This window comes from Onychostoma macrolepis, chromosome 03 (assembly GCF_012432095.1).
Source record: "Onychostoma macrolepis isolate SWU-2019 chromosome 03, ASM1243209v1, whole genome shotgun sequence".
In the NCBI taxonomy this organism is placed as follows: Eukaryota; Metazoa; Chordata; class Actinopteri; order Cypriniformes; family Cyprinidae; genus Onychostoma; species Onychostoma macrolepis.
This window is the reverse complement of record NC_081157.1, coordinates 50,621,734-50,642,078: the sequence shown is the minus strand read 5'-3', so window position 1 is coordinate 50,642,078 and position 20,345 is coordinate 50,621,734. Positions and strand designations below refer to the sequence as shown.

Genomic DNA, 20,345 nt, shown 5'->3' with positions numbered 1-20,345 from the left:
ATAGAGTACACAAATCTCTCAAAACCATAGCTGTTCTCTTACCATGAATTATCAGTCTCAGGGTGGCTGGCCTGCTCATGTCTTTATTGATGCAGTTGCCTTTAAAACACAAATACAAAAAAATGCAGTAAATCTTAAATTCCATTAAAAACTATAACAAACTAATTCTAAAACTAGAAAGGCAGCTAGCCATTAAAAAAACTAGTTTAGCCTAGCTATACAATTTTATTTTCTCAGGCTACTGGCCAAGGTTAACTACTAACACCTGAACTAAATTACACATTAGTTAACCTAATGTTAATATAAGATAAGCGTTGCTCGTTAAAAACAATTTTAATTAGGTAACTTAATTCAATAAGCTGACAAAAGTCGTTTGAAACGACAGCGCAGTTTACCATGGTAAAGTTCTGTAACCGCCATGATGACAAGTAAATGTTACTATGGGTTAAACTGGTGTGCAAAAATCTGACACAAACACACAGACAAACGTACACATATTTTACCTTGCTTGCTGGTCTTATTATCTCGTAAGGTGCATCGATGTTCTCCTCATCCCCGGAAAAAACCTGCGGCGCTGCCCCGCTGCTTCCGTGTCTTCCTCGGACGCGAGTGGCGCGGTGCGGCGCGACTCGATAACAGACAACAATATAGAACCCATTATATTATCTACAGTGGATGCGGACAGTAAACTGATGCCCCGGTATATTTCTGACGTGCAGATGTACTCCAAGCGCTCGCGCTGTTTCTGACAGAAGTACAAATGGATTTTCCAATCATTAGAAGCGATGCAACACATCCAGTATTCAGTCCCAAGCTGTTGCGGCGTTGTAGACACAGTGCAGGGCAAATCATGTCAATCCAAATATAAGAAATGAGGAAAATAAAACGACCTCAGTATAATGGCACCAAAGAGACCGTTACAGTAGTATACAGCAATTTTTAAAAATACAGTAAGTCTCTGTATGTGGGGTCTGACTTCACATAAAATTCCCATGATGCAAAGGGTATTACAGTTATTTACTGTAAAGGGAATTTGCAGTATTACACTGGGTGATATACAGTAAATAACTGTGGAAATTACAGAAATGTCTAACAGTGTACATAGTTGAAAAAACACAGCACTTATTGGACCCTTTCAATTTGGTTACCAGTCAAACAAGTTAATAGATGATTCCATTTTAACATTGTTGCATATTGTTTACTCGCATCTTGAGGGTTCCAAAAATCATGTGAAAATTATTTTTGCTGACTTTTCTTCAGCTTTTAATAATTTCTTGCCGTCTATTCTGGTCAAATGACTATCTGTAGAATGCTCCCTAGACGGAGGACTGATTTTGTGGTTGCAGGACTTATAGGACTCAACGAGTGTGGCAGAACCTGATTTTACCCCATGATAGGCCTAGAACAAATTTATCAAACCAGATGCCTTAGTAAAGCTATGAAAATTACATCTGATAATATGCATCCATTGTATGATGAGTTTGAACTTTTGCCTTCAGGTCGAAGACTTAAGGGGGGCGGGGGTCATTTTTACCACAAGCAGTACATTTTAAATGAAAATGCTTTTTTAAATGCTTTTTTTTTTTTTTTTCATGTTTTTTTTTTTTTATATATGTTGTATTGATATCATTTGTAAAATGCATGTTGAAACCCACTGAAGCAGAATTTCCCCCAGGGGACAAATAAAGTACTACTACTACTATTACTACTACTACAAAAAAAAAAAAAAGGATGAATTTGAGTCTTTTCCTCATTCTGTTTCAGAAGACTTTGCATGAGCTATATTTACTACAGTTATGATATTGTTGGATCCTGACAGGATCACAGCTCACTCACTTTAATTGGCTGCCCACTGCTCCGTCTCTGTATGTGTGTGTGTGTGTGTGTGTGTGTGTGTGCGCGCGTGTTTGTTCATTACTGTGTGCACTTTGGATGGGTGAAAGTATGAGACACCATACTTGGCCACACGTCGCGTCCTTTCCTTATGACATTATTAAGGCAGCAGAGGGCGCCACTGTCGCATTCATATCAACACTGCACAATTTTAGTAATCGTAAAATCAATATGATGACACACGTTGACTACGAAGCACGTTTCTATAGAATAATAAAACGTCATCAGCATGCGCTAGTGGTAAAGACAAAAAGAGCATGATGAAAAAATGAGGATCTGTGAAAGAGGAAGTTAAAAGATTTTGAGGTAAGCACTGGATCATTAATAAATTAGTCATGACAAAAAAATGAAGATATCCGATGTATTTTCTATGAGCGTTTATACGGTTAGCTTGTCACCCACTACTAACAGGGCGATAAGCCTGTGTGTGAACTGATATTAGGCTAATATTATAGACCAGATTATAGAGTGTTGGATATTGCTCAATATGATGTTAAGTGGCAGATCAGTGGATTTAATGCGGTTGAATATCTAAAGAGACAGACGAAACCTAAAATACTATGGAGGACGCAACATAATAATTAGGTTATAATATGACCACGTGGTGAACCATGAACCGAATAAACACGGTATCCATGCTGTGTACACATATCTATCCTTAAAAGTACAATTTTGACTGTATATTATTTCTGTTCCCTTCAAAAATTGATGTTGAGAAATTGTATGTTTATTGTCTGTACCCCAAGCAAATGACATGCATTACAAGCAAAATGATCCATTTAGTTATCAAAATCTGAGATGAGTATATTCTGTAAATATCTGACATGATAACAGGGGCGGATCTACCGGGGTGGCACGGGCTAGCAACTGCCACCCTAAGAAAAAGATGTGCCACCCCAGAATTATCACAGAATAAAATTTAAATGTAAGCAGTGCTTCACGAGCTACTTTTCAGCCGAGCGATGGTTGCACGCGCACGCAGCGCGCCCAGTGTAGTCGGCTTCATTAACAAATTACTCTTATGAACCGGTTCTTTTTGAGTCGAAAACACAAAGCGCAGCCCATAACGAATTGTTTTTACATTTGTTCGTGAATCAGATACTGCTTCTCGGTTTATTCAGAAATCTGATCCCGTCAGGATATGTCTGAGATTAATCCTGTAATTGTTTGGTGATCCGATTCTCCGACCGATCGCTCCACTTTTATCATGGATATAGAGGCCTTTCTGCCATATCGGACGAAACAATAACATGAAATCAATAAGAAGATGCCGATCACGAAAACTAATAGCAGAGTTAGGTAAGAATCTTGTATTGCAGTTTTCTCGATTGCTAACATAATATAACTGATTTTAGTTGGTCCATTTTCCCAAACCATTAATTCAGTTCTCAAAACAAAGACACGTTTCTCAAAAAGTTTAACAATGAGTAAGTTAAACATTAGGCAGCAAAACTGATGACACCAATCAGAATCTCTGCATCCTAACAACGGAGAGAGGAGAGAGCATTCAGTATAATTACAGTACAGTACCAGTACATTAGATGATGGAAATTGCCATATTCTATATGTACAGTAAACTTTAGCACATGTTGTACACCTTCAAACGTGTGACTGTCAAATTTTATTTGTAATCATTTTTCATGTGTAGCTACTGCATGTTTGCAGAACTGAGAAATGACTGCCTAGAGATATAGTCTTGTGTCAGGAGACCAGGAAACCACTGTATACTGTAATGAAATTTGACCAAATGTGCAGAGGATGCTGAATTTACTTATTTTTATTGTTTACTGTACTGTAGGCCTATGTGGTGCATACCAAGTTCATATACAATTCTTTTTCATCTACTATACTAGTGTTTTTCATCTACTGCAAAATTACTTTACAGTAGTAAAATGAAAATGATCTGTTCCCCAAAGTTAATTGCTGAATTATTATTATTATTATTATTATTATTATTATTATTATCTCTAATTTAATTTCTGTTGTATACTGTAACAGACATTGAGCTGCAATAATAATTCCTGAATCCTAAGAGTTGTTTAAGTGTTATTGATCTCATGAGTGTTCGCTGGGCAGGAAAGTCATCTGTGTATTTGAATTGTAAGCATTTAAGAAAACCTGTAATTACTAGATTGAAAAGTTTGAATGACACATGTATGCTGGCTTGTCTTAAATTCTTGTTTAAGAAACATAAATAGTTTGGTCAGTTAGATGTTTTAGATGTTTGCTAAAGTGTTGCTAGATGGTTGCTAGGATATTCTGGGTGGTTGCTAGGCTCTTGCAGTTGCTGGGGTGTTGCTAGACTATTGGTAGTGTGTTCTGGGTGATTACAGACATTCCCATCTCTGGTAATAACAGAAAATCAAACATTGTTTTCAAAACTGGTCCAGTTTCAATGCTTTCTTATTATTGTATTTCTTTCTAATGTTAGGAAATTCAAAAGTGTTACTCTTAAGCTTGCACTAAAACGTGATTTATACCATCTAAGTAGCCTATGTAATATTAATAGAACCGCTGAAGTTCAGAAACATTTATAACCTGTTGAAGTTTTTTATATTGCAACATGATCTCACAGAATTCCGTGTAATGTTCACGGACTTAATTAACCTCTGAATCTGAGATGGCATCACGGAATCGCCGAAAATCCCGTGATGGGCTCACAGAAAAAATTCCGTGATGGGGTCACAGAAGTGATACCAATGTAAGTCAGTGACAGACATCAGCTGTGCTCCACGCACGGAAACCCTTAGCATCAATAAGCCGACGCGATACTGGGACATTTATCGTCATCATTATTGTTCAGAACTGGGTATGTTTAGGGTAGGGGTGGGTCAGGTACTCCAGTGAAAGTATAACTGCATCGGAGTCACTCTTTTTATGTGGTCCGATGCAGCGCTGGTGTTGAACCAGTGAATCCGTGCATGGACCACGACTGATGCCTTCTGTGAGCCCAGCACGGAATTTTCGGCGATTCCGTGATACCACCACAGATTCGGGGTTAATTAAGCCCGTGAACATTACACGGAATTCTGTGAGATCAGGTTGTATATTGTATATTGACTTGGCGCCATGATGGATATTGAAATGTTATTTATTTTTCATTTTAAACAGTATAGATGATTACTTAATGGTAATGCAATATTTGTGAACAACTGTGCATGTCAGACAATCAATCCCCAAAAACTATGGATGGGAGCTTGCTTTGGTGTTGCCACCCCTCATAGACCCCATGCCACCCCTTTGCCACCCTAAAAATTATTTTCTAGATCCGCCCCTGCATGATAATATCTGTTAATAACATGTAAATATCTATTAATAACGCATTAAGGCAAATTCATTTTAACTGCACTAATTTTTTTTTTAACGCGCGATTAACGCAGCGCGTATTTTCTGTTTGACCCGTGGCCCAACCCGTAGTTGGATAAATGGAGATGCACAGTGTTGCCAACTTAGCAACATTGCATACCCCTTTAGCGACTTTTTTCCCTTTAAAAAAGCGCCCAAACCTTATTTAGTTTCTGAGAATCGCCGGTACTGCGTTGCGAGGACTTGCTCTCCCAGCGCGCGCACACACCTCTCTCTCTCTCTCTCTCTCTCGCTCTGCGTCTGCTCAGTTTCTGTTCAGCGCGCGGCAGAGAGGAGCAATGCTTTAATTCAGTTAAACACAGACAGGCCCGGATTAACACAGTGTAGTGCCCTAGGGTGACCACATTTGAAGTGCCCCCGTTTTTTAATAAAAAAAAAAAATTCCATAAGAACAGGTAGAATAAGAAGAATAAGTTACTAATCAAAAGAAATCATTTAACAAAATTAGTTTCCACTACAAAGGTGGCACAGAAGAACACAAAAGTGGCATGTAGGTAAATTTACAGACATTTAGAGAGGCTCAGAGGTGGCATGGATGTTTTAAATTCATAACAATGTTGTGAGATTAATGTTTTAAATATAACATTTTGAATATAGAACTATTGTTTGATTGAAATTATTTAAATAACTGAAAGGACACTTTAAACATAAAATAAAACTGCCAACAGGTGGCGGTAAATCACTGATTCGTTTGAACAGCTGATTCATTCAGGAACGAAGCAAGTGACTCACTTTATGAGTGGGTAATTGAATCACTGACTCACTAGATTCATTTAAAACGCAGGTTCATTCATAAATGAAACACCGCTATGTTTGAATGGAGACGCAGCGGCTCGGCTGTGACTGTTTGAAACTATGTTCCTTGACTAAATAGAGCAAAATCAGGCAATATTGTTAAAAGTCATACAATGTACATCACTTTATATAACTTATTGTTTATTGAGCTGTTGTATTAATTTAATATCACATTTACAAACACCTTTAATAATCTTTAAAAGCTGTTACTCACTTCAGCAATCTCACAAAACTCCATTATAATCAATGAAGCTCTCTACACTGCACAACGAATCTCTTATTTACACCATCTACACTTTGTTTGTTATAACGAGAGCATTTGTGAGCGTGCATAACTCAGCAATGAACAAAAGTATTTTGAGCAGTGAGTGGATTCTGATTAACATTGCATTCAAGGAATCAACATAAGTCTGCGATACATTACTCAACGCTGCACAAACACGCAAGTAGAAATCTTTGAAGCTCCTCTCAGCGCAAACACAAATAGCCTATGCTGATCCAACCCATTCTCACACCCAACTCGTCACATATTGAAGCTTGGTCAGGACCACTTGGCGTCGCTTTTGACGCTCAAGGTACCCCTTAGCGTCATTTTTCGACTTGCAGGGTCCTCCGTTGCTTTAAATAGGAAACCCTTAGCGTCAATATGCCGACGCCATACTGGGAATTTTATCGTCATAATTAAATTATATATTGTGTAATAACATTGCCATTATTGCATATATGTTGGGGTGTGATTTTTCAATGTAAACAGCCACAACAGTTTTATTTATATTACATTATTTACACATTATGAGCACATAACCCAACCCCTGCCCCTAAATTTGTCAATAAAACACAAGATATAACAGGCAGATACAACTACTGTCATAATTTATTCAAAAATATTAATATTCCAAGTCTTCCGAGGCAAAACATTTGATTTGTGAGAGGAGTAGACGCGTTAAGCTCATCCCGTATGCAGTCTGTGCGAATTCAAAAATGCCGCCAGAAGAAGCCTTGGTTGTGAAATGCTATTGGCTCTTGTGTGTCTCGTGACCGATTGCGTTTTGCTGTTCTGACAGGCTATTGGCTCTTCTGTGTCTCGTGACCAATTGCGTCATGCTACGGGACTTGAGTATCTTTTTGAATGAGATGTGAGCGCGTTAACGGAGCGGGATCATTTTCAGCGATTAAAACCTTATGTTTTGCTCTCTTCTTCTCATAAAGACTTCGTATGGCTTCAGAAGACCTGGAATGCAGCACGACTTGTTTGTAATGCTTTTATACTGCTTGTTTATGGGCAGTTTTTGCAATAAACACCGGTGACTTAACTTACATTTGCCTGTTAACTGTTACGTGTTTTATGTTGTTCTGAAGTGGGTAGGTTTAGGGTAGGGGTGGGTAAGGTGCTCCAATAAAAGTATAAATGTATATAAAATTATTTATATTTTTTACAAATGCATGCAAACCATTAAACTAAGACAAACAACTGAAAACAACGGCGGAGAACGTATTGTCATTTTCCATAAGCGTCTTGACCTGACGCATAAAGCAAGCAATTGAAAGCAATGGAGTTCCTATTTTGTCATATAATGACGCCTAGGCGCACTTTTGGCGTCTTCATAGTGACGCGAAAGGCGTTTGACCATGCTTCAGTTTTTGACGCCTTGGGAGTGAGAATGGGTTGGCTGATCGGGTTAGTCGCACAGGTGCTCCTAAATATGTTTTGATAGTCGCACACAGTAGCTACTTTTCAGTCGCCCTGTATAGCCCTGGCAATGTGTCATGATATTTTCTTCTTTTTTTTAAATTTACGTTTCGCACAACCGCCAAGTCGATGCTGCCTATCCATTTGTGAATAAATATGCTCGACTCTGACTGGGGGGAGGGGGCAAATACACTGGGACCTGACCCAATCGCAATTCTTTATATGCGTGCATATATTTGATATTCTCTCTGTATATTGTATCATTAACTGTTCATTTTCTATGCATCTGTATCTCTTCCAGCAAAATAATATATACAAAACATGAAAAATATTTTAAAGGTCTTGTCATTATCGTAATCACTTGGTGCCCCCCTATTGGCTGGTGCCCCAGGGCACTCGCCCAATCCCGTCTATGGATAATCCGGCCCTGAACACAGATATTATGTTGTATCTCTGATTTTACATGCAAGTATAGTCGAAATCACAGCACAGCTATTGTCTTTATCTTATGTGTATTTGATTATCATGATTTTTTTCATGATTTTTTTGTGCAGATTAACATCTTGGAAGGGAGAGCTGGTTATGTTGTCTTAATGGATCGTGTTTCCGTCACTATTTCATATTCATTCAACAGAAACAGTAAAATATACCAATGAAAAAAAAGTTTTACTGAGAATTTAGCTTCATCTAAATACGGTATGTGGGCACAGAGAGGGAAACAAATGTAATAATAAATATAATATGTACATTTTGCATGTTCAGAAGAAGAGCTGCCATGTCATGCAAAAATGTAAACAGGTTTGTGTAAGTAGATTGCTCAGTGCAAAGAAAGAGAAGTAATGGGAAACTGGTATTTCTTTTTTCATGTGTCTAATAGACATGTACAAGTTCTTTGAAAAACATCTATGACCTTTGAAACATGTCTAGACTTCATGCTCTATGTTGACTATGGTTTCAATAATAATAAACATACATTTGCATAAAGCATCTATATTTATCCATGCCCATGTTGATTAGAGTATTAAAAACTATTAAAAGTATTAATTTAAGGTAAATTTAGAACAAATAAAAATGTGCGATTAAGTTGCGATTAATCGCGAGTAAAAATCGATTGACAGCCCTTATATATATATATATATATATATATATATATATATATATATGATGTTCCTGCAAAAAGTTGTGACAAATGAGCTTACTGTTTAGACACTGTTTCGAAAAATAACCTAAGCCAAAGCAATGTAAGTTTTGAATAAAGTTAAGCAATTGTATGCAAATTTAAGCAAATACGTTAAAAATGCTCTCTCAAATGAAAATCTGACAGTTTACAAAACATTGCATTTTTATTTGATTAAATAAACTGCTGCACAACAGAACTTCACTGATTGAATTAAAACATGGATAGAAAAACTCTTGATCGGATGATATTGCTTATATTCATTTACTACTACTACTACTAATAATAATAATAATAATAATAACAATCATCTATATTATGTTTTTCATTTTTTATGACAGCAGATTCTGCGATTAAATATCGAGCATCAATCAGTTCGATTGCCATTGACTTCCCTAGTATGGAAGAAAAAACGGAAAAAAACCCCAAAAAACTATGCAAGTCAATGGGGACCAGCAACTGAAGGTACTGACTAACGCTTTAAAGCTGTTTTCACAATATACGTCATAAACTGAGACTATAGCTGCACAACATACCTGCAATCGGGTCCGTGCGCTGAAGCCTGTCGTGTGAGCAGAACGATTAATGAATTGTGACCGCACGAGCCGCCCGCCAGACTCTCCTCCTCCTTGGAAGAAGGCAGCCAGCCTGTGGTTTATCGTTGCACGCTGAAGTCTAAAGGATATTGTGCAGCAAACCAGTCGGGTGATAAGACAACCTATAAGCTGAAGTGCACACACAGATGCAACATTATCACAGGGCTCTGCAGAAAATAAATAAATAAATAAGTCAAAAATATTATTTTCTGTGATAAACCGTGCAAAGCCATTGTCAGGAGAATACGGGGGTTTCCTGTTCTTTACAACAGAGCTGTGACTAATTTTTCTTGAACGCTCAATCAAACAACTCTCTCTCTTCCAAGAAAAAAACAAAAGCTTTTGTCTGTTTTGATTGAGCTCATGCAGTTACTATAGTTACCAAAAACATTATTTGGGTCATTCTACAGAAACGTCCACTTTTGGTATTGGAGTCTTTTTAAGTTTTCAAGTTCAAGTTCAAGTTGAGCTTTATTGTAATTCTGCTGCATGTGTGGACATATAGTGGAACGAAATGTCGTGTCTCGCAGGACCACGGTGCTACATACTAGTTAAACATAAGATACACATACAGCAATGCAAATATAGGGAAAAAAACAAACAAACAAAAAACAATAGGGCTATACAACAGTTTAACCATCTGACTATACCTATACTATAGATACTATAACTACTATACCTAGTTGACTACACATACACAAACTGAGACTGTACAAGAACTTTACATAAATACTGTACATGAAATAGTGCTAAAGAGATATTTGTACATGAAATTGTGCAGGAAATATATATTTTTACATGAAATTGTTCAGAAGAGAGATTTTGTGGGAAGCAGCGCATAGTGCAAAGAGTTAGTAGTGCAATGCCCCAGTAAACATTATTTTGTAGTGCAATATTCAAGTAAACATATATTATCTTATTGAATCTTCGTAGCAGGGAGTGTTTATAGAAAGTGTCTAGTGTGCATATAGTGGGACGAGTGCGTTACTACAGGTGGTTTGTACAGCCCACTCACCTGTGTGTAGCACATCAACCCATTCTCACACCCAACTCGTCACATATTGAAGCTTGGTCAGGACCACTTGGCGTCGCTTTTTGACGCTCAAGGTACCCCTTAGCGTCATTTTTCGACTTGCAGGGTCCTCCGTTGCTTTAAATAGGAAACCCTTAGCGTCAATATGCCGACGCCATACTGGGAATTTTATCGTCATAATTAAATTATATATTGGGTATTGCCATTATTGCATATATGTTGGGGTGTGATTTTTCAATGTAAACAGCCACAACAGTTTTATTTATATTACAATATTTACACATTTGTGAGCACATAACCAAGCTGCCCCTAAACCTACCATTTGTCAATAAAACACAAGATATAACAGGCAGATACAACTACCGTCATAATTTATTTAAAAAATATGAATATTCCAAGTCTTCCGAGGCAAAACATTTGATATGTGAGAGGAATAAACGCGATCGCCGTCTCCGTCCGCCGTTAAACTCATCCTGTGTGCTGCAGTCTGTGCGCGAATTCAAAAAATGCCGCCAGAAGAAGCCTTACGTCAGCCTTGGTTGTGAAATGCTATTGGCTCTTGTGTGTCTCGTGACCGATTGCGTTATGCTGTTCTGACAGGCTATTGGCTCTTGTGTGTCTCGTGACAGATTGCGTCATGCCACGGGACTGGAGTATCTTTTGAATGAGATGTGAGCGCGTTAACAAGAGCGGGATCATTTTCAGCGATTAAAACCTTGTTTTGCTCTCTTCTTCTCATAAAGACTCCGTATGGCTTCAGAAGACTTGGAATGCAACACGACTTGTTTTTAATGATTTTATACTGCTTGTTTATGGTCAGTTTTTGCAATAAATACCTGTGACTGCACTTATATTTGCCTGTTACGTGTTTTATGTTGTTCAGAAGTGGGTAGGTTTAGGGTAGGGGTGGGTTAGGTGCTCCAATGAAAGTATAAATGTATATAAAATTATTTATATTTTTTACAAATGCATGCAAACCATTAAACTAAGACAAACAACTGAAAACAACGGAGGAGAACGTGTTGTCATTTTCCATAAGCGTCTTGACCTGACGCATAAAGCAAGCAATTGAAAGCAATGGAGATCCTATTTTGTCATATACTGACGCCTAGGGGCACTTTTGGCGTCTTCATAGTGACGCGAAAGGCGTTTGACCATGCTTCAGTTTTTGACGCCTTGGGAGTGAGAATGGGTTGAGCACACCCAGAATTGCACTTAGGAAAATTGTCAATAGTTATTTATGAGTTGGGGGGCTGAGGTGTTCATGGTTTCAGAGCGGGGACAGAGAGATTGGAGTTAAGAGCTCTCACAGCCTGGGGAAAGAAGCTGTTGAGCAATCTGACAGAAGACTATTTGGTCTTAAAATGTATTTCTTTTTCTAACATTTAAACTTTAAATGTTACCACATTATTAGATTACCTTTTGACTTTACGAATACATGTAAATGACAGCTTTTTTTTTTTTTTTTTTTTGTCACTGGTGTTACCTTCTTTAGCCATTTTAATTTTTTTATGAAATATTATTTCTCGATTTTTTTTTCAGCACATGTAGTCAGACTTACAGAAAAATAATGAAAATGCAAGAAATAAGGAGATTACGTTTTATTTATTTGATGTGACAGAAAAACAGTACAGTAACACCAGTGACACAGTGAATCACCAGTGATATACATAAGACCTGATATACTGATCTTCACTGTCATCCATAAGGAAGGTAACACCAGTGACCATTTTCATGAAAAAGGCATTTTACAAAATGTCTGCTGCAAGGTATCAAACCACATGTTGTCAATCATGGTATACTCACTTAAGTAGTTTAATCCATTTGTATTATAGTTTTTTTTTGTTTTTTTTTGTTTTTTTTACATTTCCCTAACAATAAAGTAGGTCATACCAGTGACGTTAACTAAAAGCTTCATATGAAATCATGAGATAAATGAGAAAATTTCTGATAACTGAAAAGAGACAGCGGATTTTTATTTCAAAATAACAGATTTGTGTTAAGCGGTAACACCAGTGACACAACTCCAGGGAACCACTATTTTCATTATATATGTTATAATATTTATTCAGCACTTTGTTTTATTATGCCATTTACCTCATATATTTGATAGTTATGAATAGACTTTTGTATTTTAAATGGTAGAAAAACCTGTTTTTGACCTCAAAATAAAGCGCTTTCCTGCTGTACATGGCTGTGGGGACCAGCAGTTGTGTGGTGCTTGGAATTCTTTATAATTAATTAAGAAAACAAATATTGCCACATTGATGCTCAAGAAGGTGTAATTGTTCAAATAACATATTCAAATAACCCTAATGTGTTTTTCAAGTGTAATATTACTGTAAAGGCTAGGGATACTACTAGAATGACCCATTTGTTTTCTGAGTTCATGCATGCAATTATAAATATAATAAGAGGTTTGAACATACACATGCACCAACCCAAAGAATATCAATATCAAATATATTTTTTGGAGAGTAAACTATGTGTATGACCGGGGTCTGTTGAATAATGAAATAATTTCAACCTCCAGCCTCTGCAGCAGGGAGCATTTCTATTCTGAACACAGCGCCTCTTTCTCTCCCAGAGAAACAGATGTAAAGTTATTATAGTTGGCTGCTTCTTCTTCTGAGACTAAAATTTAAAACAAATGCTACTCCAGGGCTTTACATCTGCATTCACCAAACTCAGCCCAGGTCTTCAGAGCACTGTTTCCAACTCTCACGAGAATAAGCAGCCGCAACCTCAAAAACAAGCCCGATATTACACTGATAAAAATGATTTTTTTTTTGGTGAAGTAAACCCTACATAAAAACAAATGTAATTTCTACATTAAATAATTTAGTTCAGGCAAGAATTAAAAAATTAAAGTAAATTCTATATTAGTACTCAATTTAAGCTTGTAGAAATTAAAGTTTGAACTTATAAGCATATTTTACTTGGAACTGTTTGTCATGTTTACAAGGATTCTTTAAGTAAATATCAAAGTTATGATCCCTTTTTTCCCATCATGCACTGGGGCATGAATAATTAAAAAGGTTAAATTTGTCACTGTTTTTTAATTATATTTACACTGTTCTATGGTTGTTTTTGTTGTTAGGTTTAGTAACTTACTGTTTTGTGACATCTGGAGTTGATTTTCTACTCAAAATGACCCATTCTTACTCAAACACTATCCACTGATTGTCACCGTCATTGTGTATGGTGTACCAAGTATTGAGGTCTCTGTGTTCATTTGGGTAACAATTCTTTTGAGTGGACATATTATCTTAAAAGGATAACAAGCTGTCTATTTGCTTGCTTACATGTTTGTAAGTAAATCATATGCTTTAATAGCATGGTTGTTTCCCAGTACTACATCGTTTGAGTAAATTTTAGAAGCCATGACTGAGTGAAAAATACTTAAGTATTGCAGATTTAACATAAAATAATCAAGTAAAAATTACTCATCAAACTCTAACTGGCCATGTTAATTTTACTTATTTCCTTTGCTAATTTTACCTAACTTAGCCAAGTAGATTTTACTTAATTCAGTACTTACATTTTACTTAAAATTTATTTGTGCAAAAACTTGCCAAATAAAAATTAAGTAAATTTACTTATTGTTTTTTTCAGTGTATTTGGTTAGTTGTTTATTATCAATTATTTGTTGAGCCAATGTAAGACATTAAAACTGAAAAAAAAAACTGAAAGCAAAATCCGAGGTTATTTTACAAAAATCAGCAAAACGCGTCAAAGCGGAAGGCGCTCACTATCCAGTCATCTCCAAACACCTGTGAGCAGAATAAGACGGGAGAGATGGAAAAGGAGAAAAAGATAAGAGCTTTAAGGGGAGCTCTAACATAGCCACATATTTAGAGCCTAATAAAATATATTTGAAACAAATTTATACTGTTAGTATTAGTATAGGCCTATTTATTTATTTATTTATTTATTTATTAAATCCACCCAATTTAAAAAAAGTAGCCCACAATTTCGTATTGGCAACTCTGGCTGCTGCATGCGTTTTTTTAAGAGTCAGAAAATCACCAGTTGCCTCATTGGTTTAAAACAAATATAATAATTCCAAACATTTTAGATTAATATTAAATTAAAGAAATGGCATTTAAATTCAAAGTAATATAAAATACTTTTCGGATGTAAGCGTATTTGATTACCACCCATTTAAAATGTAACTATAATGAACACAGTTATTTTGTATTTTAAATATATAACGACGGTGCATGTATTTCGTTTCTCCCCAACACTGTTGGATAATAATTTTGCCATTATGACAAATATGTCGGGGTATGATTTTCAATTTTAGGAAGCCACAACAATTTTATTTACATTGCACTATTCACTACGCTGTTTAGACATTTTTGTGCACTGAACCAAGACCTACACGTCCATATGTGACGAGTTGCCTATGTTTGGTACAGATATTAGAGGACTTGTGTTTTAACAAATATAAACGAATATAAACGAAGTTTATAAACGAATAAACTGTCTAGGATTAATGGTTCTCACTGCGGCTTTTGCTGGAAAATGTTCGCATGTTTATTTAGACCGAAATGCGACGGATTTTTAACATGTTCAGACACATTTTGTTTCTGGTGATAAGTGTCTGTCAAATGTAAAAATAATTACACTCATGTTGTACAGAAGAATTGGCTGATTGAGGACCAGGGCCGGACTGTGACAAAATTTCAGGCCGTGAAATCTCACACTCATCCAGACACACACACAGAACAAATTCTGAAACATGGACAACCCTATTATTTGCATGAAAAAGGGTTCAAATACTCAGGCCAGGGCCATGATAGATAGATAGATAGATAGATAGATAGATAGATAGATAGATAGATAGATAGATAGATAGATAGATAGATAGATAGATAGAGATGTAAACTAAGTATGTGTGTTAGATAAATAAGTGTAGGCCTATATGTGTACAAATAGTGTTGTGTGTTCCACGATCATTGTCAAGTGTTCATAAGATAGATCTTGTAATACCATATTAAAATGCTATATGTTTTGTATAATACACTGAAATCCACCGAAAACAGGCGGTGATGAGAAATCAAAGATGAATAATGATGAATCAGAGCTCATCACAAGCAACTTTTCCACAAGCTGAGGAGGAAAATACTTGTATAGAAGGTGTACAGTGTGATTTATTTATTTATTTATTTGCAAATCTCACAATTCTGCGGAAATTATGGGGTTCTTTATCACAAATAACAGTATTTTAAACTATATTAGGAGATATAATGCTAATCAATTAAGAGGCTTTTAACCGTAGAATGTTTAAAAGTCTTTTACCGTTAAAATCACAACCACTTTTTACAGTGTAAATAATAATAATAATAATAAACAAGTTTTTAAATAATATTTTGAAGATGCTTAAATTCAAACAACTTTATTTTCCTCATTCGTTTGAAATATATTTGCGATATATAAACTAAACATAAAATAAATATAGGCTACATGAATACACGCTTTATTCTTTGCGGAAGGCGCACTTTCGTTTTAAACAGAATAAACCTTTGTTTTATTTCGTTTGAAGAAAAATAAATAAATACAGAAAGACACAGTTAAGCCAATGTAAAGTAAATCACTAGTAGCATATATAAAGCCATTTATTTATTTATTTGTTTCCTCATAGTCTGCAGGGAATAGACTGAAATGTAAATTATTTATTGAAAATACTTAAAAATAGTGGCAGCACATGGGCTTGCGAGGCCCTATAGGCAATAAAAAAAATGGGCCCCACCAATACTGACCTTAATATTTAAACTAACCACTACAAACATGACAACTGCAAACGTGTAATAATTTCATGTCAACTCACATAACTTTATATAGCCTAAACACTTATATATATAAAACATATATATATATGTTGATATATTTTGACTCATTATAATTCAAACAATACATAATTCAAATAATATGCTTCCCCTATGATGTATTTAATACCCATGCTTTTTTCATTTTTTTTTTCAAAATCCACAGTGTTTACCAAATTCTCCCAATCTAACATTACGTCTCAAATGAGTCTAATTACATATATTGTGTCATACTGTGTGCTGTGAGGGAAGGAGTGATTCACAAGTGTGCGATTTGTTGCTGTAAACTGCATTTAATTGAAGCTCTGTTGCTTTTATTTGAAAATCAATATTATAATGAGCAAGACAACCAAAGTAGGCCGATGTGTTATTTAATTCCACCCAGGAGGACTGCACACGTGACTCAACATGTTGCCATTAGAATACAAATGTATTTTTTTGTTAAAAATCTATTGACATGAAAACATTTTTCATGCTTGGTTTATAATGTATGTCATTGTCACTAAAACTATGATGACTATTTTGAACACACTTAACCTTTGTTTCACAGAAAAAAATTACACAGTCCTTAAAGGGGGCGTATACTATGTAAAAGCCCAAAAACATTTCTTGTCTCGTCACATATAGGAATACATGAGTCAAATTATACCTCATTATTATATATTTCCAGTCAAAACGGCCATATCATATATGATGAAAAAGACAAGTAGCTAGTTGACATAGTTTTGAACGAGACCTTCCCCTGTCGGTGTCTTTGATAGTTAAGGGCAGTGGCCCAAACCAAAAAAAGGGGGCACTAGGGGAGGAAGGTTGTTAATACAAATGATCCAGTTGTTACAAACATAAAAAAGAAGACAGCACACTCTGTAATAATTTCAGACTTTATTATAGAAGTTTTGATGGAGTGGGCTGTCCCTCACTCTCTGAGCCTGCTTCTGCCGCATCTCCAAAGGAAGTATAAGTATTAGACATTTCATTTAACATGAATCCCAAATTTTCCAAGCATGATACAGAGCTATTACAACCCAACCTATTATACCCTACATACTAATAACAGCCTAGATGTGTTATGTAGCCTAATTTGCGCGCATTAAAGTCGCTCTCAAAACGCGGGGTATTAAAATCGCTTTTAAATGTGTGTGCGTGTTTTACTTTCGGTTTCGATTTAACGATCGCGCGAGCTCTCGATGGTGCTGAGCATGCATCCTACAATACAAGACATTAATTATTTTTTTTTAAGTAGTCAGGCAATCCGTGGGGCCCTAGGCTGCACCGAGCTTCGGGAACTGTTGTCTCCAGAGAGCGGGCGCAGGACACACAGATTAGAAGGCTATTTCACTATTTGTGCTCTTTGTTTAAAATCCATGGATCTCACTGTGGCCCGAATCGCATAGACAACATCTATAGAATGGCACGCTTATCAGGATGCGTCATTCAAAGTTCCTCGTTATTACGAGAAGCGCCGGAATGGCGATAGTAGGTCTGGGGTGGGTGGGGGTTCACCCTCGGTAACAATCGCGGTCTGGGGTACTTTCCCCAGTCTTCCCGAATGTATTCAGAGTCAGAAAATCCGTCACCACGTTACATGCAAACTAGTAATCGGCAAACAGACAAACTGACTTTCTGAGTGTGTGGGGTGGTGTCCCTCTCTGTAGTAATTGCAGGTCGGGGCATTTCCCCCAGTCTTCTTGATAAAGTCAGCAAGTCTGACTGTGACTGTTGTTTCTCACTAAACCCCGCCCATATCTCCTGTTGCGCTGTATCCTGTGCTCAGGGAGTGTTTACGTTATGGGGAGAATTCGCGGTCGCGTTCTTGGGCGGGGGGTCCCCCTCGGGTGAAATCGCGGAGGTGGGTAAACACGCTACGCTTTTGACAGAGAATTACATTCTATTCACAGGGAGTAATTCGATTGAGCGTGAATAATGTGACAAGCGCTTCAGTTAATCTCTTCTTTCACAGCATTTCACAGCATTACAGCCAACATGACTGCTGTTGAATTCAAGCCTGAAAGCACTAGAGTTTCTGGACATTCTGTCATGAATGTTACCATGAGAATCATCCGACGGGACGTTCCTCTTCTGAAGTCCACTCACAGGTCAGTGACAGAGGATTTAGACCAATTTCAATGGTATAAGTATGCTATAAACACTGTTCTGAATCCTTTTCGAATTATATTTGTGATGCATGTGTACATCAACTTTTGCAATGATATTTTTAAAATGTGTTAAGAATATTTCTATTCCTTTAGTAATAAATACGTGCACGAAGAGCAATTATTTTATAATTGTGATTAAATAGGCTATATATTTAATCGGCTCATGTTGTTATGAAAATATTCACATATTGGAATACTTGGGTAAAATATCATAACATTAGAACAGTCTGTGCCGCCTTTATTTAACCTACTTAGTTGTCTCATATAAAAAAATATAATTAACCTCAGCAATAATATATTGTTTATTAAATATTTTATGTAGGCTATATGTTTAAAAATATATTAATATATTACACAGTTTTTTCAAATGTAATTTAAATATACTATTATTATCATATTCCATGTAATAAAGAGTGGGACTTTTCCAGGGATCATCGACTGGCCCTCAGAGAAAAACCAGACATTAGTTAATTGCCAGTTGTTTTGCTGGTGAGTAGCATTGCTTTTAGTGTTTGTATATAAATAAATGTTATAAATTATTGTTTGTCATTTGTTACATTCTGTTTGATATGATTTTTAATGACTAAATGTTGGTTGAACAACTATGTTTAGACTATGAACGTTTGTTCAGTGCTGTGGGTGAATTAGGCCCATCAGACAACAAAGAACAGCACTTTACTTCAAAAATGAGAGCTGAACTCTGTTTTATTCTCTTTGTTTTCTAAGAAGTGTTGTATTGGACTTGTGGTCTGTCTGGAGATGGTGAAGGACGATCAGCGCTTCGAGGGACAAATGCTGTAAACTTGATTTTATGATCTGAGTTACAGTTTTTATCTGCTGCACCTCACTTTCCAGCTGCTTTGCCATCAGACCTCCAGAAAACCAATCCACAACAAGATCCAGTCTAATTTGTTTTCATGCAGAGATTTAATCATCGAAGGTCATCAGTAAAAGCATTGATTAATGAACTAAGATCGCCTGTATTTGTAATATTTAATGCATTTTATCATTATTGCAAAGCTTGAGGAAGTTCAGTGTTTGTATCAGTGGCCGTTGAGATTCCAACATGATCTCACAGAATTCCGTGTATGTGATCTGTTTATATATAATATGTAAAGCATTGCTCTCAATGATTTTTTAAAGTAGCACATTACTACCTAATGTAAACCTGATGGAAATTTACCATCGGTACAATTTTTATTTATTTATTTATTTATTTATTTTGATTAAACTTTAAAGGTGTCGTGTGAAAATTTATTTTTTATACTTACTGATCAAAGCTGTTCCGGTTGAGCAGAACAGAAGACAGCAAAAGATCCAAGAATGTGATGCAAATGAAAAGGAAAACGCTATGCATTTTGGATTTTAATTTTAATTATTTAATCTTGACAAACCATGCGATGTATTTATTAAAAATACTCCAGTCCACATCACCAGATTTAATATTAGTCAACTGTTTTAATCAGAAATGTCTCTTTTTTTCAGGGTATTTTCTTGTTATTTGGTCTTCTTATACGTTTTATTGTATGATAAATTAACACATTCCTGTTCAGTCGTGTGTCTCCTGTCAGAGCTTTAAAAATGAGTCAAAAGTTTAAAATTTAGCTGTGTTACAGTTGATTGATAACTAGATGATGCCATAGCATTATTTCAGAAAGAAATGTATTTAGTTGTCAACAGACATTTATTTACATTTATTTAGTGTTGCATTAACTCAAAGTATTTTTTCAGTATACATAACACACAAAATCTATATGGAGTTACTTTGTCTCTTTAATGCTTACATGGCTTTTTTTAAATCTAATTTA

General features: G+C 36.0%; 1 protein-coding gene and 1 long non-coding RNA gene across 3 annotated transcripts in view; both read left to right on the top strand.

Moving 5' to 3' along the window:
• Window positions 1-20,345, top strand: part of LOC131535819 (gastrula zinc finger protein XlCGF57.1-like) — a 509,738-nt gene that overhangs the window by 24,853 nt on the left and 464,540 nt on the right. Inside the window, exon 4 of the mRNA XM_058768325.1 lies at window positions 5,778-5,785. Coding sequence (XP_058624308.1) covers window positions 5,778-5,785 — 8 coding nt within the window. The remainder of the gene's footprint in view (window positions 1-5,777; window positions 5,786-20,345) is intronic.
• Window positions 18,211-19,780, top strand: LOC131536132 (uncharacterized). Of its 2 annotated transcripts, XR_009269855.1 has the most exons (4): window positions 18,211-18,230; window positions 18,342-18,477; window positions 18,966-19,026; window positions 19,264-19,780. It is a non-coding gene; the product is annotated as an uncharacterized LOC131536132 (long non-coding RNA). The 2 variants fall into 2 exon arrangements; XR_009269854.1 differs by lacking the exon at window positions 18,211-18,230 and having other exon boundaries at window positions 18,266-18,477.